We start from the raw sequence: 22,218 nt of genomic DNA, 5'->3' as shown, positions 1-22,218 counted from the left end.
ACCCGCAGCACCGAGGTTTTCACTCCACAGATAGAGCAGCTGCTGGAAAACAGCATTTGCAGCAGCGGTGATTATCAGTTCACATGGAAAAAAAAAGGAAAGAAAACCTACACCTGCTGCATTTCTGCTTTTATCTCTAAGAAAAACATAAGATTTCATGGGGAAAATGGTCCCCAAATAATCACGTATTTATCAGCACAGGAGGGAACACAGCGAGGGACAGCAGTGAAGCCTCCACCCAGGCACAGGGACAATCCAACCCCAGTTTCAGCCCCCCCAAAACGTGACACCTCACTGCAAAAGTGGCTTTAAACCCCTTTTCGGGCTGCAAAAGGGACTTGCCAGGGCAAGAAGAGGGAGGGAAATTAAACCAGACGACGGTGGGAGCTCGGAGGAAGCTGGAGATGAGATGTCTGTAAAATAAATCATCTCTTTATTTGAGGTCGTGTATCCACAGACAGGTTCTCCCACCCACATGCCACTTCCAGGAGGTTTTTTTCCCCCTCCACGAGAAATGAAACGGCCACGACAGTGGCAGCTACAGTTGTTGGGCTTGAGGAAAACCAGGGGGAGAGGAGCTCTGGCCCCCCCCCAGCGCTGGCAAGAGCCGCTCCGGGAGGATGCCACGGTGCGCTCGAGCTGTGCTGTCGGGGGGGAAAACCCTCCTCCGGGTCAGCGTGTGGGCAAGCAGAATCGCACCCAGGAATCATCATCATATAATAATAATAAAAAATAATCTAACTCCCCCACCCCAAATCAAGCCTGATACCCAAGGCAGACAGCCCAGCTCCTCCCCCTCCTGCCAGCAGCGGTCCCGACGCCTGCAGTGCCATGGGGGGTGAAGGTCGGACCCTGCAGCCTCCGGTGGTACTGGGGAGGGGGGGGGTCCTTCGGCTGCACGGGGCCACCACAAACCACAGTCCACCCTTCTATGGGCTGAGCCACAGGGCCAGTCACCATCCTCCTCCTCACGGGCAGGAGTTTCCCACCTGGCTTCCACACGCGGGGTGGCACGGGTGCGTTTTTAAATGCCCGATATGAATTTAAGAGTCTCTGGCCAGAGCTGGGGAAAGGAAGGGTGAGCAGGAGCTGGGTACCGAGGAGCATCCTCGGGCATCCCGAACGGCTGCCGAGCATCCTCAGGCATCCCGGATGGCTGCCGTGGCTCGGGCTCCGTGGTGTACCGCTGGCCAAGATCAGCTCCCTGGCTCCAAAGGCACGGGACTGAGTTCAAGGCAACCGTGAAATGCAGCATATTTAAGGCTTTTGCTTCTTAAATAAAAAAAAAAGAAGTTTTTTTTGGATTCTGGCTTCCTGAGCGTGGTTGGGGCCAGCCAGGGGCACGGGCCGCTCTGCTCCCTGCCTAGGTGAAGGACCAGAGCTGGTGGGGGTCTCCCAAGTCGCAGGGGACCATCGCCGGGTGCTTTCCTCGTGCCGTCAAGCACGTGCCGGAGGCCGGGTTTTTAATCAGCCGGTCCTGCCAAAAAAATAGACGGCATCAGCTCAGCGATGCCAGTGGGACGTAGAAAGGATGGAACAGAGGGGAAGCAGCAGAGAAGCATCATCACAAGGAGCAGGGGGGGGATGATGCCACCACCTCCTGGGGCGATTCCCGGGGTGGGGAAGCCCCTCCTCACCTGTGCCAGGTCCCACTCCTCGCTGGCTGGCACCCGGCCGGGCTTCCCTCTGTACTGGCAGTCGCCCAGCTCGGCCGAGCCCGAGCCCACCCGCAGGCACAGCTCCTTCCCGATGTTGTGCCGCAGCTCCCGCTGGCTCCGTGTATTCAAAATACTGGGGGGGAGGGTGTGCGTGCAAGAGCAGAGAGGGGACGTCACACTGCACCCCCAGAAAGCAACCCCCAGGAGATAAACAGGGGACTGCAGGAAGGGGAACTGCTGGGGGCTGATGTGTGCCCACCTGGTTGCCCCCCAGCCCATGGCAGGGGTACATGATGAGCGGTTTCCCACCGTGGTTGTTCTCGCCGACGTCCAAGCAGCTTTTGGTGCCCTCATTTTTTATCTGCAGGGGAGTGGGGACGGGGAGAAAAACACCAGCCCCGGGAGCAGGGGGGGGGGGGCCGGGCTGCGAGGTCCCGGGGTAGGGACCTGCCTTGGGTTTGGAGTTCGTGGGGCACTGGATTATCGCTGTGTAAACACAACGTCAGCACCAGGTGCCACGTCCGGGTCCCTCGTCCTTTCCAGGACGCCAGGAACGCCCACCCCAACGCCTCGGAGCCACCGAGCCAAAGGGAGGAGCTGCCCAGGACGAGTTTCAGGAAACAAAGTGAATTAAAACCCAGAGGGAGCTGGCACCCAGCCCTCGCCCTGGCCGCCACCGCGGCGACGGCTGCTTTCACACCGCCCCGGCTGAGGGGGGGTGGGCTCAGACCCCAACACCTGGGTTGGGGGAAATGGGCTTTTTCTTGGCAGCTCCATCCTCGGGGATGAGCCGCTCCTCCGCATCCCACCTGTCCCCAGCTCAGGCCAGCTCTTTCACCCAATTTAACCCAACGCCACGGTCCCTCGCCCCAAACCAGCTCTGCCGGATTCCAGCTCTTTCACCATCAGCCAGAGCCCGAACCGGCCCCCGCCACCAGTGATGGACGTGGTGACAGACACGGAAACCTCCAGAGCGCTGGTTTAGATGTAAACCCCCCCCAAATCCAACTTTTTGGGGACTTGCCTGCCATTGCTATGTCTAGCCAAGGACTGAGCCCAGCAGGATGCTCCGGGCACCCCGTACTTACTGCTCCGTAAAACGTTGGGGTCAGGTCAGGGACGAACATCTCCGGGTAGATGGTTTGGAGGGTACCAGGTGAAGTTCTTGCAGTGGAGCCGCTCCCTCAGCTTGCGCCGGTCTGTAATGTCACCATACGTCTTCTATCGACAAAGTCACGTGAGAAAATTAAACTAACCTCCAAAGCCAGCAAGGAAAAAACAAAAGAACCGAGCCGGGGCTCAGAGCCGAGGGGTCCTCTGGCTTTGCCACCGTCCATCACGGCACCCTCAGGACCGAGACTGGCGCTGGGGTCTTGCCAGACACCCCGGCCCCTGGCAGGTACCCCCAGGCTCCCACCACTCACTGAGAGACCTGGGACAGCACAGCACATCACGGTGCTGCAAAAATTAAATCTTTTTTTTCTAATTGATGGTTTTCTACTAGAAAACACTGACCAAATAGAAAAATAATAGGAAAAACATGCTTTTTGGCTGCATCTTCCCACCTGCATTAGCTTTCCCACCTCCAGGCTGAGCCCACCTCCTCGCTCTGCACAAGCCTGAGCTCCCAGCAGGATGAGCCCCCCCGCCCCTTGCCCTGGGAGAAGCCCACCGGCGCAGCGGTACCTCTCGGGCCATCTGTGCGGCTTGCTGGTTTCTCCTGTAGAAGATCTCCTTGTAGTCGTCCATCCAGACCTCAGCCAGGCGGACCTGGTTCCTGGAGATGACCTGCGTGCCCTTGGGGAAGGTGTGGGGGCTCTTGGAGCGAAAGACGTGCCCCACCACGGAGCAAGGGATGATCTCGACTTGCCCCCCGCACTGCCAGACCTACAGGGAGGCAACGTCTGAGACGTAAGGGGGGGGGGGGGGGGGGAGGCAACCCCCCGTGCCCCTCCCTCTCCCCCCCCCAAGACTGAGCATCCCTGAAGACACCCCTAGAAGGTGGCACTGAGCCATCCTTACCCTGAAGGACATTTCCACGTTCTCGCCCCCCCAGATCTCCATCTGGTCATCGTAGGAGCCGATGTGCTCGAAGTAGGACCTGGAGATGGCGAAGAGGCCACCGGCAAAGGTGGGGGACCTACAGGGGAGGGAGAAGGGGGGCAAGGCACCGCTAAAATAAACCCAGAAGGGCAGAAGTCTGAGTCTGGGGGACACGACAGCCCTCATGGTGGGTGCAAGCAGCGTCCCCCCCACCTCCCTGCCCCAGCCAGCTGTGCCCCAGGTGCGGTGGCTTTGGTGGAGGGGCTGCACTGGGCTGATGGGGGGGACGGGGGGGCGGTGGCAGTGTGACACCGCGGGGCCTCACCACCGGCTCCGAGCAAAAGGGGGATATTGTTACTGCAAACCTATCGCTGGGGAGAAGGGGGGAGATTAGAGCGCAGCGGCCGGCGCCCCATTCACTCCTCCGGCTTCTCTAATCTTTTCCATCTGATCTTTAGAAGAGGCTGGAACAGAACCTTGCTTTTATTCAGGGAAAAAAAAAAAAAAAAAAAAAAAAGGATTCACTGAGCTGCTGCGCTCCTGCCGAGCGGAGACGAGCCGCTGCCAGGAGCCAAACCACTGGCTGATGGTCAAAAGGACCTTTCTGGGGACGGGGACGTCTCCCGGCTGACCTCTGCACAAAGCCAGCCCTGCCGCCGGCTGGGGGACGGGGACCAGGCAGGGTGTCCGGTATCTCCCGGTGGGAGCACCCAGCTCATCGCGGGGCACCGAGAGAGATGGGCAGCAGGAAAAAACGTTCAGGGTTTCTCCATATGCAAAATAAGGGGATAAAAATCGGGGGTTTGGTGCAGTCTGAGCTGCAGGTGACATTCTTGCTGCTGTGCCAGCACAAGCGTCCACTTTGTGCCCAGGTAGCTGGGCATCCAAGAGCAAGAAGATAGAAGAGAGTGATTAAACCCTTAATGAGAGACTGTGCCTGAGTGGCAAGATGGCTGGGGGCAGTTTAAAGACGTTTTTGTAGAAGGTCCTTTACGTTTGCCAAACCCCAGGGCAGGTTTCTCCTCTGCCAGCCCCACGGCTCCAACCGTGCCCAAGCAGCCTCTCCTGGGCACAAACCACCTGAGATCCCTCAAGCCAAGCATCCCACGGGGGAAGCTCTGGTGGGAAGAGATGGCATCACCTACCCAGAGGCACCAAAACCAACAGGGAAAACACCAACTTGTAGGAAAAGCGAGCAAAACCAGCTGGAGGAAGGGGCAGCCTCCCGGCACAGGGCACCCAGCTCTTTGCCACCCCTGGCTGTCCCCCCGGCCAAGCACCCCGCAGCAGTCACACACCTCAGCTGGCTCCAATTCCAGCCTCTGGGTCCGGACACGGCATTCCCAGGGCTCATCCCGCCTTTGCTACCATCACACCAGCTCCGAAGCGGATAGATATCCTGCTGCTGCGAGGGCTTACTTGATGGGAAAGGTCTCATCCTTCCTCCGCTGCCTCTCCCGGGGCGGGACGACCTCCCAGCCGAACGTCAGGCTCCAGTCGAAGTTGCCCCGGCTGTGCTGTTTCCCGTTCTGGACCGGCTTGGAGAACTCGAAGGTGTTGAGATCGATGGTGGCGATGTCGGGGCTCACCACGGCCGTGGGCTCTTCAGCGATGCGGGATAAGAGGGGCTCCAGCCAGCCGTGGAAACACTCGCCTGGGACACAGGGAAGGGTCAGCCACGGAGCGGGGACAAGTTCAGCCCCCCCGCCCCAGCTCCCTGGGGACCCCCAGGAGGTGGTGGGGACTCACAGTGGGCATCCAGGAAGGTCAGGACCTCCCCGCTGGCCACGCTGGCCCCCAGCAGCCGCGCCGTGATCAGCCCTTTGCGCTCCTCCTGCCGCACGACTCGCACGATCTGGAGCTGCTGCACGTAGCGATCCAGCTCGTCCTTCAGGTAGTCTGGGGGGGTGGGTGGGTGGGGGGACAGCAACCGGCTCCGTCAGACGGGGAGATGCCAGTCCCTGCATCCCACCCTGCCGCCCCCCGCGCATCCCTGCCCCTCAGAGGCGCCGTGAGCCCCGGGCACAGGCAGAGCCTCCTCTCCCCAAATCCCAGGCTGGTTTTGGGGAAAGAAAGTGAATTTTGCAAAGGAGCTGGACACCGGCTCCACCTAATCCCCCGCTGGAGAGGGATTAGGGGGGTGACAGGGCGAGGAGGTCCCGTGCCCTGTGGCCAAAGTGTCACCTGGACCAAGCTGTCACCAAGCGAAGGGACAGCAGACAAGGTGTCTCCAAAGGAAACCTGGTTCCTCTCCTGGTTTGGCCAATGCCAAGCCAAAAGCTGGGAACGGCTGAGTGAGAGCTGGGGTGCTCAGAGGGACCCCAAGTCCAACCCACGCCCACCCCCCCACCCCCAACCAAGCTCAAGGGCGACCGAGCCCTGCGTCACCCTGAGGCTTCACCTCCCTGGGAGCCTGGGTGGGTGCTGGGCAGGGAGGGAGCGTTTATCTCCGGAGCGAGGGCAAAGTTTGCTCCTCTCCAGTGCCCTGATGATGAACCACATCGTTAATTTGCTCTGGGCGTAGCTAATGAGGATTGCAGCCTGGCAGGCCAACTGGCTGGTGGACCAGGTATTTGCAGGATGTGGGAGGAGCGCCCAGTTTTTCTCCAGGGCCGGGTTAACAGTGGCACTGGAGATGGGAAAATCCCTGAGGATGCTCCCGGGTGGGTGCAAAAACCATGAAGAGGAGTCAGAGCCTCCTGGGCTGCTCAGAGAGACAGCGCCAGCCACTTGTCCTCCGAGTGGCTCAGAGCCACGGCTCCGCTTGGCATCCCTCCAGTCCCCGCATCCCTCCAGTCCCCGCATCCTTCCTGGTCCCCGCATCCCCCCTGGGGTCCCACCCACCATCCGTGCTGGCATCATCCACCAGGATGACCTCCCTGAGCAGGAGGGCCGGCGAGGTGTGCAGGACGCTGTACACCGTCCGCAGCAGCGTTGACCAAGCTTCGTTATGGAAGACGATGACGACGCTGGTGGTGGGCAGGGGGGGGCACCGCTTGAATTTCTGGTCGATGCACCTCGGGGAGAGAAAAGCAGCGCTCTAAGCAAGATGGGGAAGGAAGGGCACGAAAGAAATTAAACACCACTCATACCCCATGGCAGGAGAGCGGCTCCTGTGGCGCTCAGCTCGTCACCGCTTTGATTTCAACTGATTTCTCCCTCTCCCCCCGCTACCGGCGGAGTGAATCACATTCCTGCCGCCCGCCCAGCCCCGGTGTCCCCCCGTATTGTCACCGCTACACCTGCTAAGCACGGATAATCGCCTGCCAGCACAGGGGAGGGGGAAGGGGGGGCTGGTTTCCATGCCAGGGCTGGGTTTCTCCCTCCTATTCAAGCCTTTTTTTCCCCCACCCCAAAATCCTCCCCAAGCAGGCAGGGGTTGGGGAGGTCCGTGCTTTAATCCAGCAGCCCACGGCTGGGGACAGGCAAGGAAATCTCTCTCAAGTTTACGCCACTCCCTTCGCCCCCCCCCCCCCCCAGCGGGGTCTGGGGCTGTTCCACTCGGCTAAGAAAAGAAAAAGTCCGATTACTGCAGCCAGCTGAAATAAAAGAGGAGGGGGGGGGGGAGATGCCAGAGCCACCCAGCCGCGAGCAGGGACCCGGGGACACAAAGGACTGCTGCTGGCTTTTGCCCGTTGCCATTAAAAACCAACCCCAAGGGGACAAAACGGAGGGGAAAAAATAAGAAATAGATGTATTTTTTTCAGCTCTCCCTCCATTCGATCCCCGGGCTCCCCTTGCCCCGCCGAGGGGGACCCGCGGGGGTCTTACTCCGGGGGGCGGCTGTCGGGTCCCAGCGCTCGCTGGAGGGAGATGCGGTCGCTGGCGAAGGCGTTGAAGCAATGCTTCTCGTAACCTCGCTCCTTCTCCTTTGTCTCCTCCGGTGTCCACTGATCCTTCTTGAAGGCTTTGCCGTCGGCGCCGGGGCTGGCGGGGTCTTGGGGGGGTCTCTCCATCAGCGGCCGCAGCTCCGCCGCCGTGTAGACGCCGGGCAGGCAGGCGCGAGCGCTGGGCAGCAGTTCCTCCTGCCGCTCCGGAGCCCCGATCTGCAGCTTTGGCATCGAGTCGCGGATGTTGTTGACCGCCCCAAGCATCAGGTCAAGGACCTGGTCCTTCCCCTGGACGATGTTCTTCAGCCAGGGCTCCTCACTCGGGTCCTTGTTCCCCACGTCCTTCTGCAGGATGAAGAGGAAGATGACGAAGATGGCACCTGCCAAAGCCACCTTCAAGGGGCTGTAGCGTCTCCGGAAAAGTCTCATTTTTTTTTTTTTTTTTTTTTTTCCCCGTGTGGCTTCCGGAGGGTCCTCCCTGCTGGATAGGCGCTTCAGAGATGTGGGGTCTCGTGGTGCTTCATGATGTTCTGCTCCATTCCGCTAACCTGGGGAGGAGAAACACCCACAAGTTAATTCCCAGACTGGATGTGCTTCAGGTCCATCCTCTTCATATTAATAGAATATTAATTATATATTAAGTTCACTCCCTGCAAGGGGGCAAGCGAGACCTGGAAAATCCACTTCCCCCACAGCCCTTTCAGCCTGTAAATCCATGCTAAAAATAAAACGCCAGGAAAGAAAGTGAAGTTTGAAAAACGCCGCAAGACGTGCTGGACTCGGCCACCAGAACCATGGGACATCCCCAGCAGCTTCTCCTGCGACAGAGCCAGCTGCCACAGTGTCCCCAACCCCACAAAGTCCCCACATGCACCGGGAGCAGCGCAACGGAGCCGAAATAAAGCCGGTAACATTTGCCAGAGTATTTTTGGCCACATGGGAAAAGCCTTTCCCCGGGTGTTTTCCCTGCCTGCAGCATCGCCGGGAAGGAAACCAGGCGCAGGACCCCGTGGCGCTTTGCTTCTGGCTGGGTTTGAGCAGAAGGGTCGGTGCCCGGTGCCCTGGCCGGTGGCCACCGGGAGCTCAGCGTTGGCCACCAAGGCTCCGCCGGGATGTGGCCACAGCACCGCGACTGCCCCGGTTTTCCCACCGCCAACCTCCCGCGGCTGCTCTTTGTGAGCCGCTGCCGCCGGAGCATGGCCAAGCTCTGCGGGAGCCATTCACCGGCATCTCCTCCTCCTCTTCGGGGTGTCCCCCCTCCTCCTTTTTTTTTTTTTTTTTTCTCTCCCCTTTTCTTTTTATCGCCTTGGAAATGGCACGGCCCCTGAGCGGCGGAGGGCACCTGCCAGCAACTTCAAGGGCGAGGGAGCTCGGGCTGGTGGAGGAGGGACGAGGCCACCCCTGGGGTCACCGCGCTCAGCGCCGCAGGGATCAAAGCCGGTGGCCGGACCACGCTTCACTGCCAAGGGCGCCCGCGGCGGGGCAGGACCGGGCACCGAAGGCTCCATGGGGCAGGGGGGGCGCAGGGAAGCAGAATTGGGGGGGGGGGGGGAAATAATAATCCTCCACCACAATTTCTGCTCGCCTCTCCACAAAGATGCTCCCGTCCCACTCCTGCCCCCGCGCCCCGATGCTTTCGCCGCATGGTGCAAGCCGCTGCCCCGCGAGGAGGCGGGTGGCGAAGATAACCTGTTTTGGGGAGGAAAAAGCCCTTTTCACCCCGCCGCCCCTCTCCCACAGCCGCTGCTGCTGTCACCGCGCTAACGAAGCACGCTCGCTCGTTAGTGACACGATGCTAATAAACCCCAGGGTGGCACCTGGGCGCAGGTTTGCGCACAACAGCGGCACCGCAGCTCCCCAGAGGGCTCCAACCCCCAGCCTCCTCCTCAATACCTTCCCCCAAAAACAAATAAAACCCCCTCAAATCCCAAGAAAAAAGCGCTGGGGTGGGATTTGGGCTGAGCTCCGGCGTGCTGCCCGCTCCAGCCCCGCAAAGCCCCGGGTTTCCCGACAGAAATCCCAGGTCGGGATGGGGCTGGTCCAGCACCCGGGAAAACCGACGGCAAAACGAGCTGGTGGAGCCCATCGTGTTGGGAAAAGGGGGGAAAAAGGGGTTTGGTGGAAATTTGGCGGCAGCCAGAGCATCCTCCGCAGGGCGGGAGGGAGGAATTGTGGGGAGAGATGGAAGCTGAGAGATGCTGGGGGGGGGGGAGGGGGGGGCGGAAATAAATAAAATCAAAGCAAACCAAGACTGACACGTCGCTGCGAGCAAACAGGGCACCGTGGCCGCGCGCTCCACGTGGCAGCGAGCCGGAGGCCACGACGGCGACATGGGAAGCGGTTCGGGATGGAGAACAGGTGGCAGCGGGAAGTGGGGTGGGATCCTGCCCCCGCCTGCGACCCCCCCCCCAGCCCCCGCCGGGCTCTGCCGGGAAAGGGCTGGCGCTGCCGGTGGGATTCGGCCGCTCACCGAGCATCGCAGCTCAGCTCCGGGGTGCGAGGGGATGGGGGTCCTCGTCCCGGCTGGGGTGAGCCCTTGGGGTCCTGGGCCAGGACCCCCAGAGGTGGGCTGGGGGGCAGCTCTGCCCACCCCAGTGGGGGTGAGAGGGGGTTGGATCCTGCCCACCACGGTGCACGGAGCTTCACAACCTGCTGGGGGTGCTGGGCTGTCCCAGGGGGGCTCTGTCCTGGGTCCCCTTCCCTGAAGGGGGTCCATCCCGGGCCCCCAGACCCTTCCCCCGCCGGGGGGGGTCCACAGCAGGACCCCCGGACCCTGCTTCCCCCAGGGCAACTGTCCATACAGCACCCCCAGTGCACGGGCTCTGCAGCAGGACCGGGAGCTGTACCGGAGCCCCCAGCAGCCCCCCCCCCAACAGCACCCCTAGCAGCACCCGGCACCCCCCCTGTGGCAGCACCCCAGCCCCCTCCAGCAGCCCCCCTCAGCAGCACTCAGCACCCCCCAGTAGCACCCTGGCAGCCCCCTGTAGCCCCGCCTTGCAGCCCCTCCAGTACCAACCCAGTAGCCCCCCCAGCATACCCAGCACCCCAGTGGCAGCACCCCTCCACCTCCAGCAGCACCCAGGACCCCCCAGTAGCTCCCCCCTTGCAGCTTCCCCCCCCCCCAGCACCAACCTGGCAGCCCCCCCAGCACCTCTCGGCAGCACCCCAGTGGCACCACCACAGCTCCCCCCCAGCAGCACTCAGCACCCTCCCCTCCCCAGCAGCACTCAGAGCACTCAGCACCCCCCCCCCAGCAGGACTCAGCACCCCCCCGCCAGCAGCACTCAGCACCAACCCGGCAGACCCCCAGCACCAACCGGCAGCCCCCCCAGCGGCACTCAGCGCCCCCCAGCACCAACCCGGCAGCCCCCCCCCCCAGCGGCACTCAGCGCCCCCCAGCACCAACCCGGCAGCCCCCCCCCCCCCCAGCGGCACTCAGCACCCCCCAGCACCAACCCGGCAGCCCCCCCAGCGGCACTCAGCGCCCCCCAGCACCAACCCGGCAGCCCCCCCCCCCAGCGGCACTCAGCGCCCCCCAGCACCAACCCGGCAGCCCCCCCCCCCCCCAGCGGCACTCAGCACCCCCCAGCACCAACCCGACAGCCCCCCCAGCGGCACTCAGCGCCCCCCAGCACCAACCCGGCAGCCCCCCCAGCGGCACTCAGCGCCCCCCAGCACCAACCCGGCAGCCCCCCCCCCCCAGCGGCACTCAGCGCCCCCCAGCACCAACCCGGCAGCCCCCCCCCCAGCGGCACTCAGCGCCCCCCAGCACCAACCCGGCAGCCCCCCCAGCGGCACTCAGCACCCCCCAGCACCAACCCGGCAGCCCCCCCCCCAGCGGCACTCAGCGCCCCCCAGCACCAACCCGGCAGCCCCCCCAGCGGCACTCAGCGCCCCCCAGCACCAACCCGGCAGCCCCCCCAGCGGCACTCAGCACCCCCCAGCACCAACCCGGCAGCCCCCCCCCCAGCGGCACTCAGCGCCCCCCAGCACCAACCCGGCAGCCCCCCCAGCGGCACTCAGCGCCCCCCAGCACCAACCCGGCAGCCCCCCCAGCGGCACTCAGCGCCCCCCAGCACCAACCCGGCAGCCCCCCCCCCCAGCGGCACTCAGCGCCCCCCAGCACCAACCCGGCAGCCCCCCCAGCGGCACTCAGCGCCCCCCAGCACCAACCCGGCAGCCCCCCCAGCGGCACTCAGCACCCCCGGACCCCCCGACCCCCGCCCGCTCACCGGCCGCCGGCGCGGGCCGCAGGTGTCCCGGCGGGGCGGGGCGGGGCTGGCGCGCGGGCGAGGCGTGGGCGGGGCCGCCGCCACCTGCCGCCGCCGCGGGGTACAGGTGCAGGGGCCTGGCGCCGCCGCGGTCCTAGCGCCGCCCGCCCGGGGAGCGACGCGGCCGTCCTAGCGCCGCCCGCCGGCCCCGTCAGCGCCTCCCCGGGCCCGCGGCGGCCTGGCACCGGGGTGCCGGCGGGGCCGGGGGGCTGCCGGCGCCGTGTGGGGTGGGCGGGGGGCTGCCCTGTCCTACAGGGGCTATAGGGGCCGGGGGCACGGGGGGTGACGGGCCTACAGGGACCGCAAGGGTCACAGGGGCCTGGCACTGGGGGTGCTGGGAGCCACAGGGACCTATAGAGGCCATAGGGGCTAAAGGGGCCTGGCACTGGGGGTGCTGGGAGCCGCAGGGACCTATAGAGTCCATAGGGGGTAAAGGGGCCTGGCACTGGGGGTGCTGGGAGCCGCAGGGACCTATAGAGGCCATAGGGGCTAAAGGGGCCTGGCACTGGGGGTGCTGGGAGCCGCAGGGACCTATAGAGGCCATAGGGGCTAAAGGGGCCTGGCACTGGGGGTGCTGGGAGCCGCAGGGACCTATAGAGGCCATAGGGGCCACGTACTGGGGGGTGCTGGGAGCCACAGGGACCTATAGAGGCCATAGGGGCAGGACCCCAGTTGTGCTGGGGACCAGTAAAGGCCCGGCATTGGGGCTGCTGCCAGGAGCTATAGGTCCTATGCTGCCCAAGCGCCGGGTGTGATAGAAAGCTTAGATATAACTAGATGAATAGGATATGGAAACCTTAGAATAATTAACATTCTCATTGTGTGTACAAAAAGGAGTTTCACAGTGTGACTTTGCAGATGAGGCCCGGCCCTGGGGCCCCCATCTCATTGAGGTGGATCTGGGATGCTCTGTGTGCCGGTAAACACCGGTACCCAACATCTGTGCCTTGAGATGGGAAAACTGGATCTGTCCCCGTTTAGGGTTTGGAAGAAACTCAAGACACAACCGAGTCTGCACGAAGAGAGTGAAGGTGAAAAGTTCAGAGCGAGGGAGACTCCCAAGCCTTCATCCTCAACGACCCCCGGACCACCACCAGGAGACAATGAGCAAGCCCAAATGGGAGGAAACAGGATAATGACTTCTCAGTAGACTAATTATCCTAACCCAACCTATTCTCGGGCATCTATTGAATATGTATGAATGTATACTTTAAATCACACGTGCACGAAGGAGTCGGGGCAGCAGGTGCTTTTGGAATTATCCACCCTGATGCCCGCCGGTGAATTAAACGTAACTGCTTTAGAACCTATCCTGAGTTGTAGAGTTTAATTCTGCACGTCAGGTGGCAGCGAGAGAGGTGCTGGCCCGGTGTGAACGCCCTTCCTACGTGTGCCTCTTCCTTAATTCGTGCCACATTTGTTATTATTTATTAATTACCCTGCGGGCAGCGCGGAGCCCCTGAGCTCCCTGGCCCGGGGCAGTGCTCCCCTGCAGCCAGCAGTTTATTTACTGTTGGTTTTACCAGGCTGCAATAATTGCTGGTAATATTTGTTGTGAGCGTACCGGTGGCTATAAATAGCCACGTCAACTTGGAGCTGGCTAATTATTCCCATCCCTCTGTGTCATCCCTTATTAGTCTGTCTCTTCCCATCAACCTGCCGATGACACCAGCCTGCTGCTCTCTGCCAGCACCCCCAGCCCGCGCTGGGGGCCGGGGCCGTGGTCCCCCCTGGTGTGCACGGGGGTGGCAACCCAAAGGAAAGCCCCCCGCTCCGAGCACCCCGTTTCCCTTGTCCTCAAGCCCCGTGTTTGACACTAGATGGTAGCATCTTCATGAAGCTTTGGCGTGAGGATCAACAGCTGCTCGACGCAGCATCAGAACTCCCCGGAAAATCCAGGTGAGATATTAATGGTGTGAAAGAGCCGCTCAAAGCCCCTTCAGGGGTGATGTGACAGGTACAAGCCCACTGGCGAGGGATTCCCGTGCCCATGAAGGGCATGAGCTGCCCCAAAATCTCCTGTGCACCCCAGGAAAGGCGGCAGTGCAGATGCACGAGAAGGCGGAGAAGCAGGAGGGTGATGAAAAAAACCCCAGTGGCTTCTCTGGGATCCCAGGGGGATGAGCCCTGGGCAGGTTTTAATCACCCAGCTGAGGACTTTGCTTTGGCTGCTGTGCCTTACGGAGGATTTGGGAGATTTGAGCTGAGGCAGAGTGAGTATTAATTTGGATTATTGGGATATTGGCTTGAATATTAGCTGCCTTACAGGGGATAAGTCGGGCAGGGCTCCGGGGCACCGCAGACACATAAATAACCAGCAGCCCCCCCCCCATTAAAGCACAGAAAGGTGGGGGGAAACTAAGTCACAGAAAAGGCACCTGCCTCACCCAGCGCGGCGCAGAGAGGAGCCAACGTTCCCCCGCCATGAGGCCACCCTCGGCCTTCAGCATCGTCTGCTGCGCTTTTAAGGAGCTAAATTTAAACCCCGGGTTTGCACAGCGAGCTCCTGCAGTTCACTGCCGCTTGGTTTCCTGCCTCTCCACCGCGCAGAAGTTTCGCTCTTAACACAAAATCCGCGGGGGAAACTCCCTGCCCCGACGTTTGCTGCCGCTGAACTTTTTTATTTCAGCTGCCACTCGCCGAGCCTGATGTCGCACGGCGTGCCCCCAGCCGCGGGAAGGAGGGCCCCCCGCCACAGTAAGTGTGCTTCTGCGGAAAAATGGAGCTTTTTTAGCTTCATGGGGTCCACGCCGGGCTGTGTCACGGGCGGGATGGGGGGGGACACGGGCTTTTCGCCCCGTTAAACCAGCCCCGTTCCCTGGCGCTGAGGGAGAAGGTGGCTCAGCGCGGGTCCTGCCCTCTGAGGCGCTTGGTGAACCCCAAGTATCTGAGTTCTCCCGGATTTTTGTCTTCTCGGATTGCTTCTTTTAATTGCCGTTTGTGAAATGCTTTTCAGGTGGCGCAGGAGATGAAAATCTCCTGGTGCCCCATCCTCCTCGTGTCACAAAAGTAATTTGGGGGAAATGAAGGGAGAAGCAGTTAACTACTGAAAAAAACAGCAGGGATCCGACAAAATCAATAGAGGCTTGCCTGGGAATGACAGCTCTAAATCAAAGGCTTCTTAATAATTAATTAGCATAGTTATATATAACGCTCAGACAAAATAGATCCTCTCAATCGTTAACTTGGTATGTCAGCTATGAAGTTAGCTGCTTTGGGGGGGTGCAAAGCGTTTGGCCTGGGTTTTTAAGAATCAGTGAGACCCAAAGAGCCCGACCTACAGTGCCGTTACCGTCGTGGCTCGACTGGTGTGAGGAGCACCGAAATGCCCTGCGCTGGCCGCGGACCTTACCATTTTGTCTGCAGTTTTCCTGGCGCCGGGTGCGTTTCCTTCAGGCTGGTTGGGATTTCTGCCCTTCGCCCCTACTGGGGAATCCACATCGCCCAGAGCGCCAGAGAAGGCTCCATCAAACCGATCAGCCGAGCCCCTAATTACAGAGCCGGAGCTTAAATTTGCAGTGCTGAGCAGCAGCGAACCTGGAAAGTATGACAGGAAGCAAAGCCGATTTGCATATTTATGCTAATTGAGATTGCACGAATCTTTCAAATTAAAATGTACTTTGCAGATGGCTTGCAGATTTGCACGGGGCTTTGGTTTTATTTATTATCTTTCAGACTGGTAATAATTGATGCAATATGGTAAAACTGGAAAGTCTAATCCACAATACAGCTGTTAAAGCAAGGAGAAATGTGTTGAACACAATGCAGAGAGATTTTATTTCATAGTAACAATATTTGGTTAACGCATACCGTGTGGGCATGGGCTGGATTTTAATTTGCAGGGTATTTCTGAGAGCAGAAGGGGCAGCTCGGGGCTGAGCATCTCCAGAAAGGGGAATTGTGCCCCCCACGCTTGGACATCGTTCCTGTAAGGGCTTGTTGTCAGGAGTTTGTTTGCTCTCATGCCACAGCACAAAAAATTGGATCCATTGGTATAAAGGGAATGGGAAATGCAGCTTTTTCCAGGTAGATTTGTCAATAAATGGGGCTTTTTGGTTGTTTGGAGCTGAGCTGGCGGCAGCTGTGGGCTGAGAGGTGGAAAAGCCCAGCCTGGCTGTTCAGTTATCCCCTGACTTGGGAAGAATCACTTCCCTTTTCAGTTTTTTTTCCTTTGTAAATTGTAAGAGAACTGGGAGTGCTTCTTTCTTTGCAGTCCTGCATGCATGAGCACGTGGGATCTCCAGGGATCCTGCAGCACGACCGAGCCTGGTCCTCCCCATCCCACCAGCTCCGGGTAACCTCGGTGGCTCCTTGCTGCCTTTGCACAATGCACAGCTGGTTATTTTCTCTTGCTTTTCTCCTGATCAGGCATGATGGAGATGGAAGAAATATTCCTCCAGCTCTGTGAGGAGGTCACCAGGTTGCAGGATCTGTGCACCAAGCAGGGCAAGCTCCTCCAGAAGCTGGCTGCCAGGAAGGGACCCATCCTTGGTAAGCAGCGAGGCCGGGGAGGGTGCACTGAAACTGCAAATCTTGGCTGACTGGTGTCATTTGAAGCTTTGTACTGGTGCCGGCAAGAAGCTTGCTGTGAAAAGCTGGGGTAATGGGAAACTGGAGTGAGGCAGAAATGTGCTCTGCAACCTGTGCTAGCTGTTGCGGCTTTTTGGCTTTGCCTTCTCCATCAAACCCAGAGTAACGTGCGCGTGTGTCTGCTCAGGGTCATGGTAAAACCGCCGCGGGCACGTGGCTGCTTATTCACACATCTTGTCCGTGGGGAGGGGGGGAAGGAGCATGGGGCAGATGGTACCCATTGCCTACAGCAGTTTTGGGAAGCAGGGGTGGTGGCAGAGCATCTGCAGCCCAGAAACTTCCCTGGGGAAATGTTGTCGCCCTCCCCAGCAGCCGGTCTGGTTTTCCAAGAAATCTCCCTCCCTGTCCCCTGGCTGTGGTCCATGTACTCATCTGTCACCGCTCCCCCCCCCCCCCCCCCCAGCAGTCCCATCACTCCCGCAGGGTTTTGCACCCTTGTTCCCAACCTTAAAGGGTGTTTGCTGTGGTCAGGAGGGATTGGCTCGGGCAAAGGGCTGCCACGTGCTGTGAAACCAGCAGCCTCCTGGGCTTCCCAGCCCTGTGCTTGCCTCCTTTCCCTGCAGCTCCGCTGTCTGTGTGTCCTTCCTGGGGCTGGGGCGCAAATAAACATCTCCAAATAGGACCTCAACCAAAGCCATTACTGGGATCAGCCCGGCTTTTGGGGATGCGGCAATGTCTCAATGTCTGCTAAGGTGGCTAATGCTCCTCTGACTCCCAGCCCTCTCCGGCTGTCCTCAGATGTTCTTTCTTTGCTGGTCCAGCCTTGTATTTAATTGAGTAATGGACAGGCGAGCTTTGCCAGCAAGGAGGTAGTGCCTGGTTGTTTTGCAAGTGCAAAAGGAAAACAAAGCAATGGGAAGGGACAACACAAATGTTGTTAAAGTCCCAGGCATGACTGCTCTGGCTTGCTTTCGTTTACAGATATCCCCGTGTCGCTGCCAATCCAGTGCACGGAGGATATGGTCACGCAGGAAGAGGAAAGGCCACCAGAGAGCCACCAGAAATGCCCAGAGGCCCTGGCATCTTCCAGGTCTGACCCGGAGGGCTCTGCTCAGCCCCTGGCGCAGCTGCACGCTGCCGGCATGCTGCCCGCCCTCGATGGCAAACACTCGCCAAGCACGGCGAACACCAGTGTCTTTGGCGGTGGAACTGGAGGAGCAGCTCTTGCCATAGCTTTTGGCAGCAACAGGGCAGAGAGGAGCGAGAAGGTGGATGTAGACACGTGGCTGCAAACCTGTAGGATGCTTCCTACTGTGACAGCCCCCAGGGAAGACGTGGGAGCTGGCTGCAGCCCAGAGGAATTTGTGGCACCAAACCCAGTCGCTGGGGACTCCTTTCTGACTCTTCTGGACCTCTACGAGGCACCAGAAACCCTTCGGATGGAAGATGCTCCCAGCGAAAGTGCTCTGCCCGCGGAGGCTAAAGGCCCAGTAGAGATCCGAGGACCCGTGAAGGTAAATTGTGAGGCTGGCAGGGGTTTTTGTCCATGACTTTTGCCTGGCTTTCCTGGCGTCATGGCAGCTGCCCAGCTTCAGCATCTTCTCCATCAGCCCTGCTGTGACAGTGATTCTGTGGCAAAGCAGAGGTTTAGGGTTATGTTCTGGAAAAGTCTCTAAGCACCCAGTTCTCCAGTTCCCAGGGAAATGAGGTACATAAAAGCCCCTGGGGTCTGGCTGCCAAGCAGCACCTGATGCACCTGGGGAGAAATCCCTCCCGTCATCCTTTCTGAGGAACCCTTGAAGCAGTCGAATCAGCCTTGGTGGGGGGAAAACCGGTATTGAACTCCTTTGGATCTGCAAATTAAACGAGCTCATAAATATTGCCTTTATTCTTTTGGATTTATATGCCCGCAAAGGGATGATTTCTAAAGACATCCCGAACTCTGGCCCCTCGGTCCTCCTTGTAAGCCTTCAGAATGCGTCTAACAGGTGGGACACCAACCCTGGCCCCACCAGCGAGGGTCCCCGTAATGCCAAGCTCATTTCCTTTCATTCCCTCTCCCAAATGAGGCCCTTAAAAATTGTTTCACGGCTGCCGTGGCTACATATTCATGGGGAAAGCTATTGATTTTCAGCCTGGGCTATATTTAGAAGCTAGGTTCTTTTTGAGAAGGAGGAGAAAGAAAGAAGTGGAAGCGGTGTCTGTCTGGTAAAGCCCTAATGTGCTTTATCAGCACTTAAATGATAATGGCATAAAAAGGAAATTACAAATGCACTCCAATTTGCTTCTTACAAAAGCAGTTTTCTCATGTTCTGGCTTGGATAGTGGTTGTAGCTGCTGAGGGATAAGTGGGGGGATAACGGGGGATGCTCAGGTGCCATATGGAGGCAGGATCTGCCGGTGGATTTTGGCGAGGATGGGGTGAGGGGGGACTCGAGCTCCCTGCCTGCAGCACCCTCAGCCCAGCCTTCCCGCAGGCACAGAGCAGTGAGCATGGCAGACCCCGGGGTGGGGGCTGGAAACAGCTGGGGGCTTGTGAAAAGGCTGCCTCTGCCGATCCCACTGACCGCTTTTCCCCGTTGCTCCTTGCAGACGTCCTGGACGCCGGGCTGGGTGCTGGAGGACGGTGATGGGGCACTGGGGCAAGGCGCTGGCCTCGCCTCTGAGGGTGCTCAGGCTTGTGACATTTGCCAGGAGATGTTCCCCTCGGACGCAGCGGGCCAAGCAGGCTATTTAAAGCACGTCTTAGCCCACATGAAGTAGGACTCGTCTTCATCGGAAATTCGCATATTTGCACCTCGATCAGCGTGATGGGCTCCGGACCTTCATGAGATCGTGGTGCCAGCTGTGGCCGGGGCCAGCCCCGGCAGAGCTGCTCTGCCCGGCGATCCACTATGCTCCCAGACTCGGCTCTCGATGCGATGCTTGATGAGGTTGAGGGCTCTGGGTGTATTTTGGCTTGTTGAGCTTTGTGGATATCAAAGCTGCTACTGGCCTGGGGTCTGGGGGTGTGGGGGGGCTGGGGGGGGAGGAGCTGTAGCTTGATGGGAAATGAAAATTTTTCAAAAGTCGCCTTTAACTGGGAGGAAATGAATTTTCCATAAATAGTTAGGGATGTCTGAAAAGTCACACTGCCTTTTCCCAAGACCGTGGAAGGTGGGGTGGGAGAATCACAAGGTTTTCACGGTTGCTAAACCTGAATTGGTCTTTTGAGGGAGGCTCAGCGGCTCGATGCACGGGCAGGATCGCACCTTCCACCGGTGTTCCCGGAAAGGACAGAGCCTAGAGCTCTTCTCGTGAAAACCTCATCAGCTCCAGCTCAGTAATTTATGGGCGTTTAATTGAGCGCTCTACAAGTGGGAAAAGGTTTATCAGCACCCAGGTCGGCGCTCTCAGCCCGAGTCCCGCTGTGTTTAGAGAGCAGTGGAGCAGAAAGGGGCTCCTGCAGCGCAGGGATGCGACCGACGCGCGTGGTGTGGTCTCGTCTTTCTATTCACTCTCTTGGGGAAAACATCTCTTGAAGGAAAAGCCCTGGGAGGCGGTGAGTGGATGTGACTAGGGGGTGCAGAGGGTGCAGCTTCTGGTCCTGCGGCTGGTTCTTCACCAGAGCCTGGATGCACCTCATCGGGCTGTGGTTTGCCCTCAAGCAAGGTTTTGGTCTTGCCCTGCATAATAGGAACAAGTAATTGCATGTGGGGGTGTCATCCATGTGACAAGAATTAAGATTATATTCGCTCATTAACAGCATCCGTAGTTTGAGAGTTATATAGCACTCTCCATCAGTGGCTGTCCATGTGGTTTGCAAAGGAATTCACCTGCAGAGGTGGGGAGACTGAGGCACAAAGCACTGATGAGCTCCAAATCCCCAAAAGGGCCTTTTTTTTTTTTTTTTTTTTTTTTTGAGAAACCTCATCTCAGGCCTTTGTGTTTTGCAAGTTGCTTCTGAAATGGATTTGGCCTCCCACGTCTGAGGCAACTTGCGCTGAAATCGATAGCCAGATTCTTCCCTGCTTCCACGGATCAGGACTAATTGCCGTCTTCAGCTCCAGCATCTCATCTTTGGCAGCGCAGATAATAGTTGTGAGTCAAGTCTCTTCCCAGAAATGGAGCTGCATTTATGAATTTGCTGTGGCTGTGGCAGAGCTGATGACAAACATCTGTGTGTCCTGAGGGTCTTGTCCTTTCAGAGGCGACGTGCACGGGGCAGGGTGCTGGGCTGACAGTGCTGTGGTCCCTGGCTCAGCCTGGCTTCGTGGGGGGCGAGGCCGCTTCTCCGAGAACCGTTTTCCAGGACGAATCCTACAGCTTCTCTCTTTAGAGCCACAGCTTTGAGCTTCGTTTCTTAATTTGTGTGGGTATTGGAGCTGCTTTCTGCCCTGGGCTGAGTCGGGACCTTTATTTCACTGAAGGTCAAAGTGGGTTTTCTCACCATCACGGTGCAGCTTTCCCACTAACATCTCCTGCTCCACGTTTCCTCCTGCGGCTCTTCAAATTAATTAGGCGGTGGGATGATTTTATAGTGTTTCGTGCTCTTCTATAGGGCCTGGAAGAAAGTATCGTTTCCCAGCATGCTGAGTAACTGGAAGCGCCAGATCAGAAAGTGAGCCGGAGCAAGAGAAAAAACCATAAATTTATTCGGTAGAAAATTGTAACAGCCATCCAGAATTTGCCGGAAGGAAGAAAACCAGCCCGGCTCTTGCTTTGAGAGCACGTCCGGTAAATTTAATTTAAAAATCGCAAGCACAGATGGCTTTTCTCAAGAGTCAAAGGAACCGTGGCGCCGCGCTGGTTTCCATGAGTGGCCGTGCCGAGGCAGCTGTGCTCCATGAGGTGCCGTATCGCCCGAAATGATGTGAAGCATCGCACCGGCCGTGTTTGGGGTCACCTGTGATGAAATTTTGGCCTGATGCTCCATCCCTGGTGACTCGGGACGGTTGAGCAGTTCAAGTGCAACAACCTAACTTCGCTGCTTGGCCTTTCTTCAGGTCCTTCGTTATATTTTTAGATGTTGCGTTGTACAGTGCAATTAGTCACCCCTTTCCCAGCCAGATGGTCCACAATGACACAAGAGCTTCTTTTTTTAATCCAGCACTTTCCGTTAGCATGAACGTGCCTCTGCTTCCTAAATAACCTTAAGTATAGGGTGCCTGTCCTGCCTGCGGAGGGTGGGTGGCATGTTACTGGTTTTGCCCAGGTTTTGCTCACCGGTGGGTGTCATTTTGGGAAAGGCAAACGTGAATTGAGGGCAGTTTCCTGTAAGGAGAAATTGGAAAATCAAGACTGGATTAAACAACCTGCTTTAATTCTTGCTGCTGGGCGCATGCGTCGGGCAAACACAAGGGTACGTGCAACCTCCCTTGGCTCTTGTTTTCAAACCCAGGCTTGAAAAAGCTGGAGCCGGCAAATAACGCTCCGAGTGAAAACCACGCCAGCAAAAATGCAGCTGAAACCCAGATTTGGGTGGAAGATGCTCAGTTGTTCAGTTTTTTTCTAATGAAGGAGCCTGGGATATGTGGAGGGCCAAGGGGCTGCCCAGGTGCTGGGGGGGGGCATGGGCGTCCTGCTGCGTCCACCCAGGCATACGCGGGTGCAAATGTGCCAACTCCGTGCACCAAGCCGTGTGTGAACGCCCCCAGACTCCGGTATCAGACTTTTTGGGGGCCACGTTTTCAGAGGAGCCAAAGAAAACGGCGATCCCATGGGACAGGAGGGGGAGTTTTAATCCCTCGAATGGGAGAGCAATAAAAAATTTCAGTTTTCTGCAGCAAGAACAATATTTCTTGAAGAAAAAAAAAATAAATTGCTGGCTACTGCGGTTGCCCCCGGTTTCTAAATCATTCTGGTAACTGTCCTTGGAAATAAGGGAAAGGGGGATCATCTCCCCCC

The 22,218-nt window shown here is 58.8% G+C and overlaps 2 protein-coding genes across 2 annotated transcripts; one reads left to right on the top strand and one right to left on the bottom strand.

Annotated features, from left to right (window-relative positions):
- Positions 1 to 412: 412 nt before the first annotated feature.
- Positions 413 to 15,580, bottom strand: GALNT6 (polypeptide N-acetylgalactosaminyltransferase 6). Its single transcript, XM_056321867.1, is given in 13 exon segments — positions 413 to 1,477; positions 1,638 to 1,775; positions 1,777 to 1,791; positions 1,918 to 2,019; positions 2,747 to 2,806; positions 2,808 to 2,879; positions 3,345 to 3,545; positions 3,681 to 3,798; positions 5,121 to 5,355; positions 5,451 to 5,600; positions 6,546 to 6,718; positions 7,473 to 8,079; positions 15,155 to 15,580. Coding segments are annotated over 12 exon segments (1,866 nt in total). The 5' UTR covers positions 7,961 to 8,079; positions 15,155 to 15,580; the 3' UTR covers positions 413 to 1,363.
- Positions 12,592 to 19,321, top strand: LOC130141157 (uncharacterized). The gene is made up of 4 exons (XM_056321895.1): positions 12,592 to 14,499; positions 16,171 to 16,293; positions 17,314 to 17,846; positions 18,925 to 19,321. The coding sequence occupies exons 1-4, from the start codon at positions 14,451 to 14,453 to the stop codon at positions 19,093 to 19,095; spliced, it is 876 nt and encodes a 291-aa protein (XP_056177870.1). The 5' UTR covers positions 12,592 to 14,450; the 3' UTR covers positions 19,096 to 19,321.
- The last annotated feature ends 2,897 nt before the right edge of the window (positions 19,322 to 22,218 follow it).

The sequence above is a fragment of the Falco biarmicus genome, chromosome 19 (assembly GCF_023638135.1).
Source record: "Falco biarmicus isolate bFalBia1 chromosome 19, bFalBia1.pri, whole genome shotgun sequence".
NCBI classification, from domain to species: domain Eukaryota; kingdom Metazoa; phylum Chordata; class Aves; order Falconiformes; family Falconidae; genus Falco; species Falco biarmicus.
Note: the sequence above shows the minus strand (reverse complement) of the source record. Positions and strands in the feature narration are given on the sequence as shown.

Excerpts from the sequence above, each read along its gene's own strand:
- LOC130141157 (XM_056321895.1), top strand. The coding sequence starts at position 14,451 with ATGTCGCACGGCGTGCCCCCAGCCGCGGGAAGGAGGGCCCCCCGCCAC. Across the intron at positions 14,500-16,170 it reads AAGGAGGGCCCCCCGCCACA|GCATGATGGAGATGGAAGAA; the intron begins GTAAGTGTGCTT and ends TCTCCTGATCAG. Across the intron at positions 16,294-17,313 it reads CAGGAAGGGACCCATCCTTG|ATATCCCCGTGTCGCTGCCA; the intron begins GTAAGCAGCGAG and ends TTTCGTTTACAG.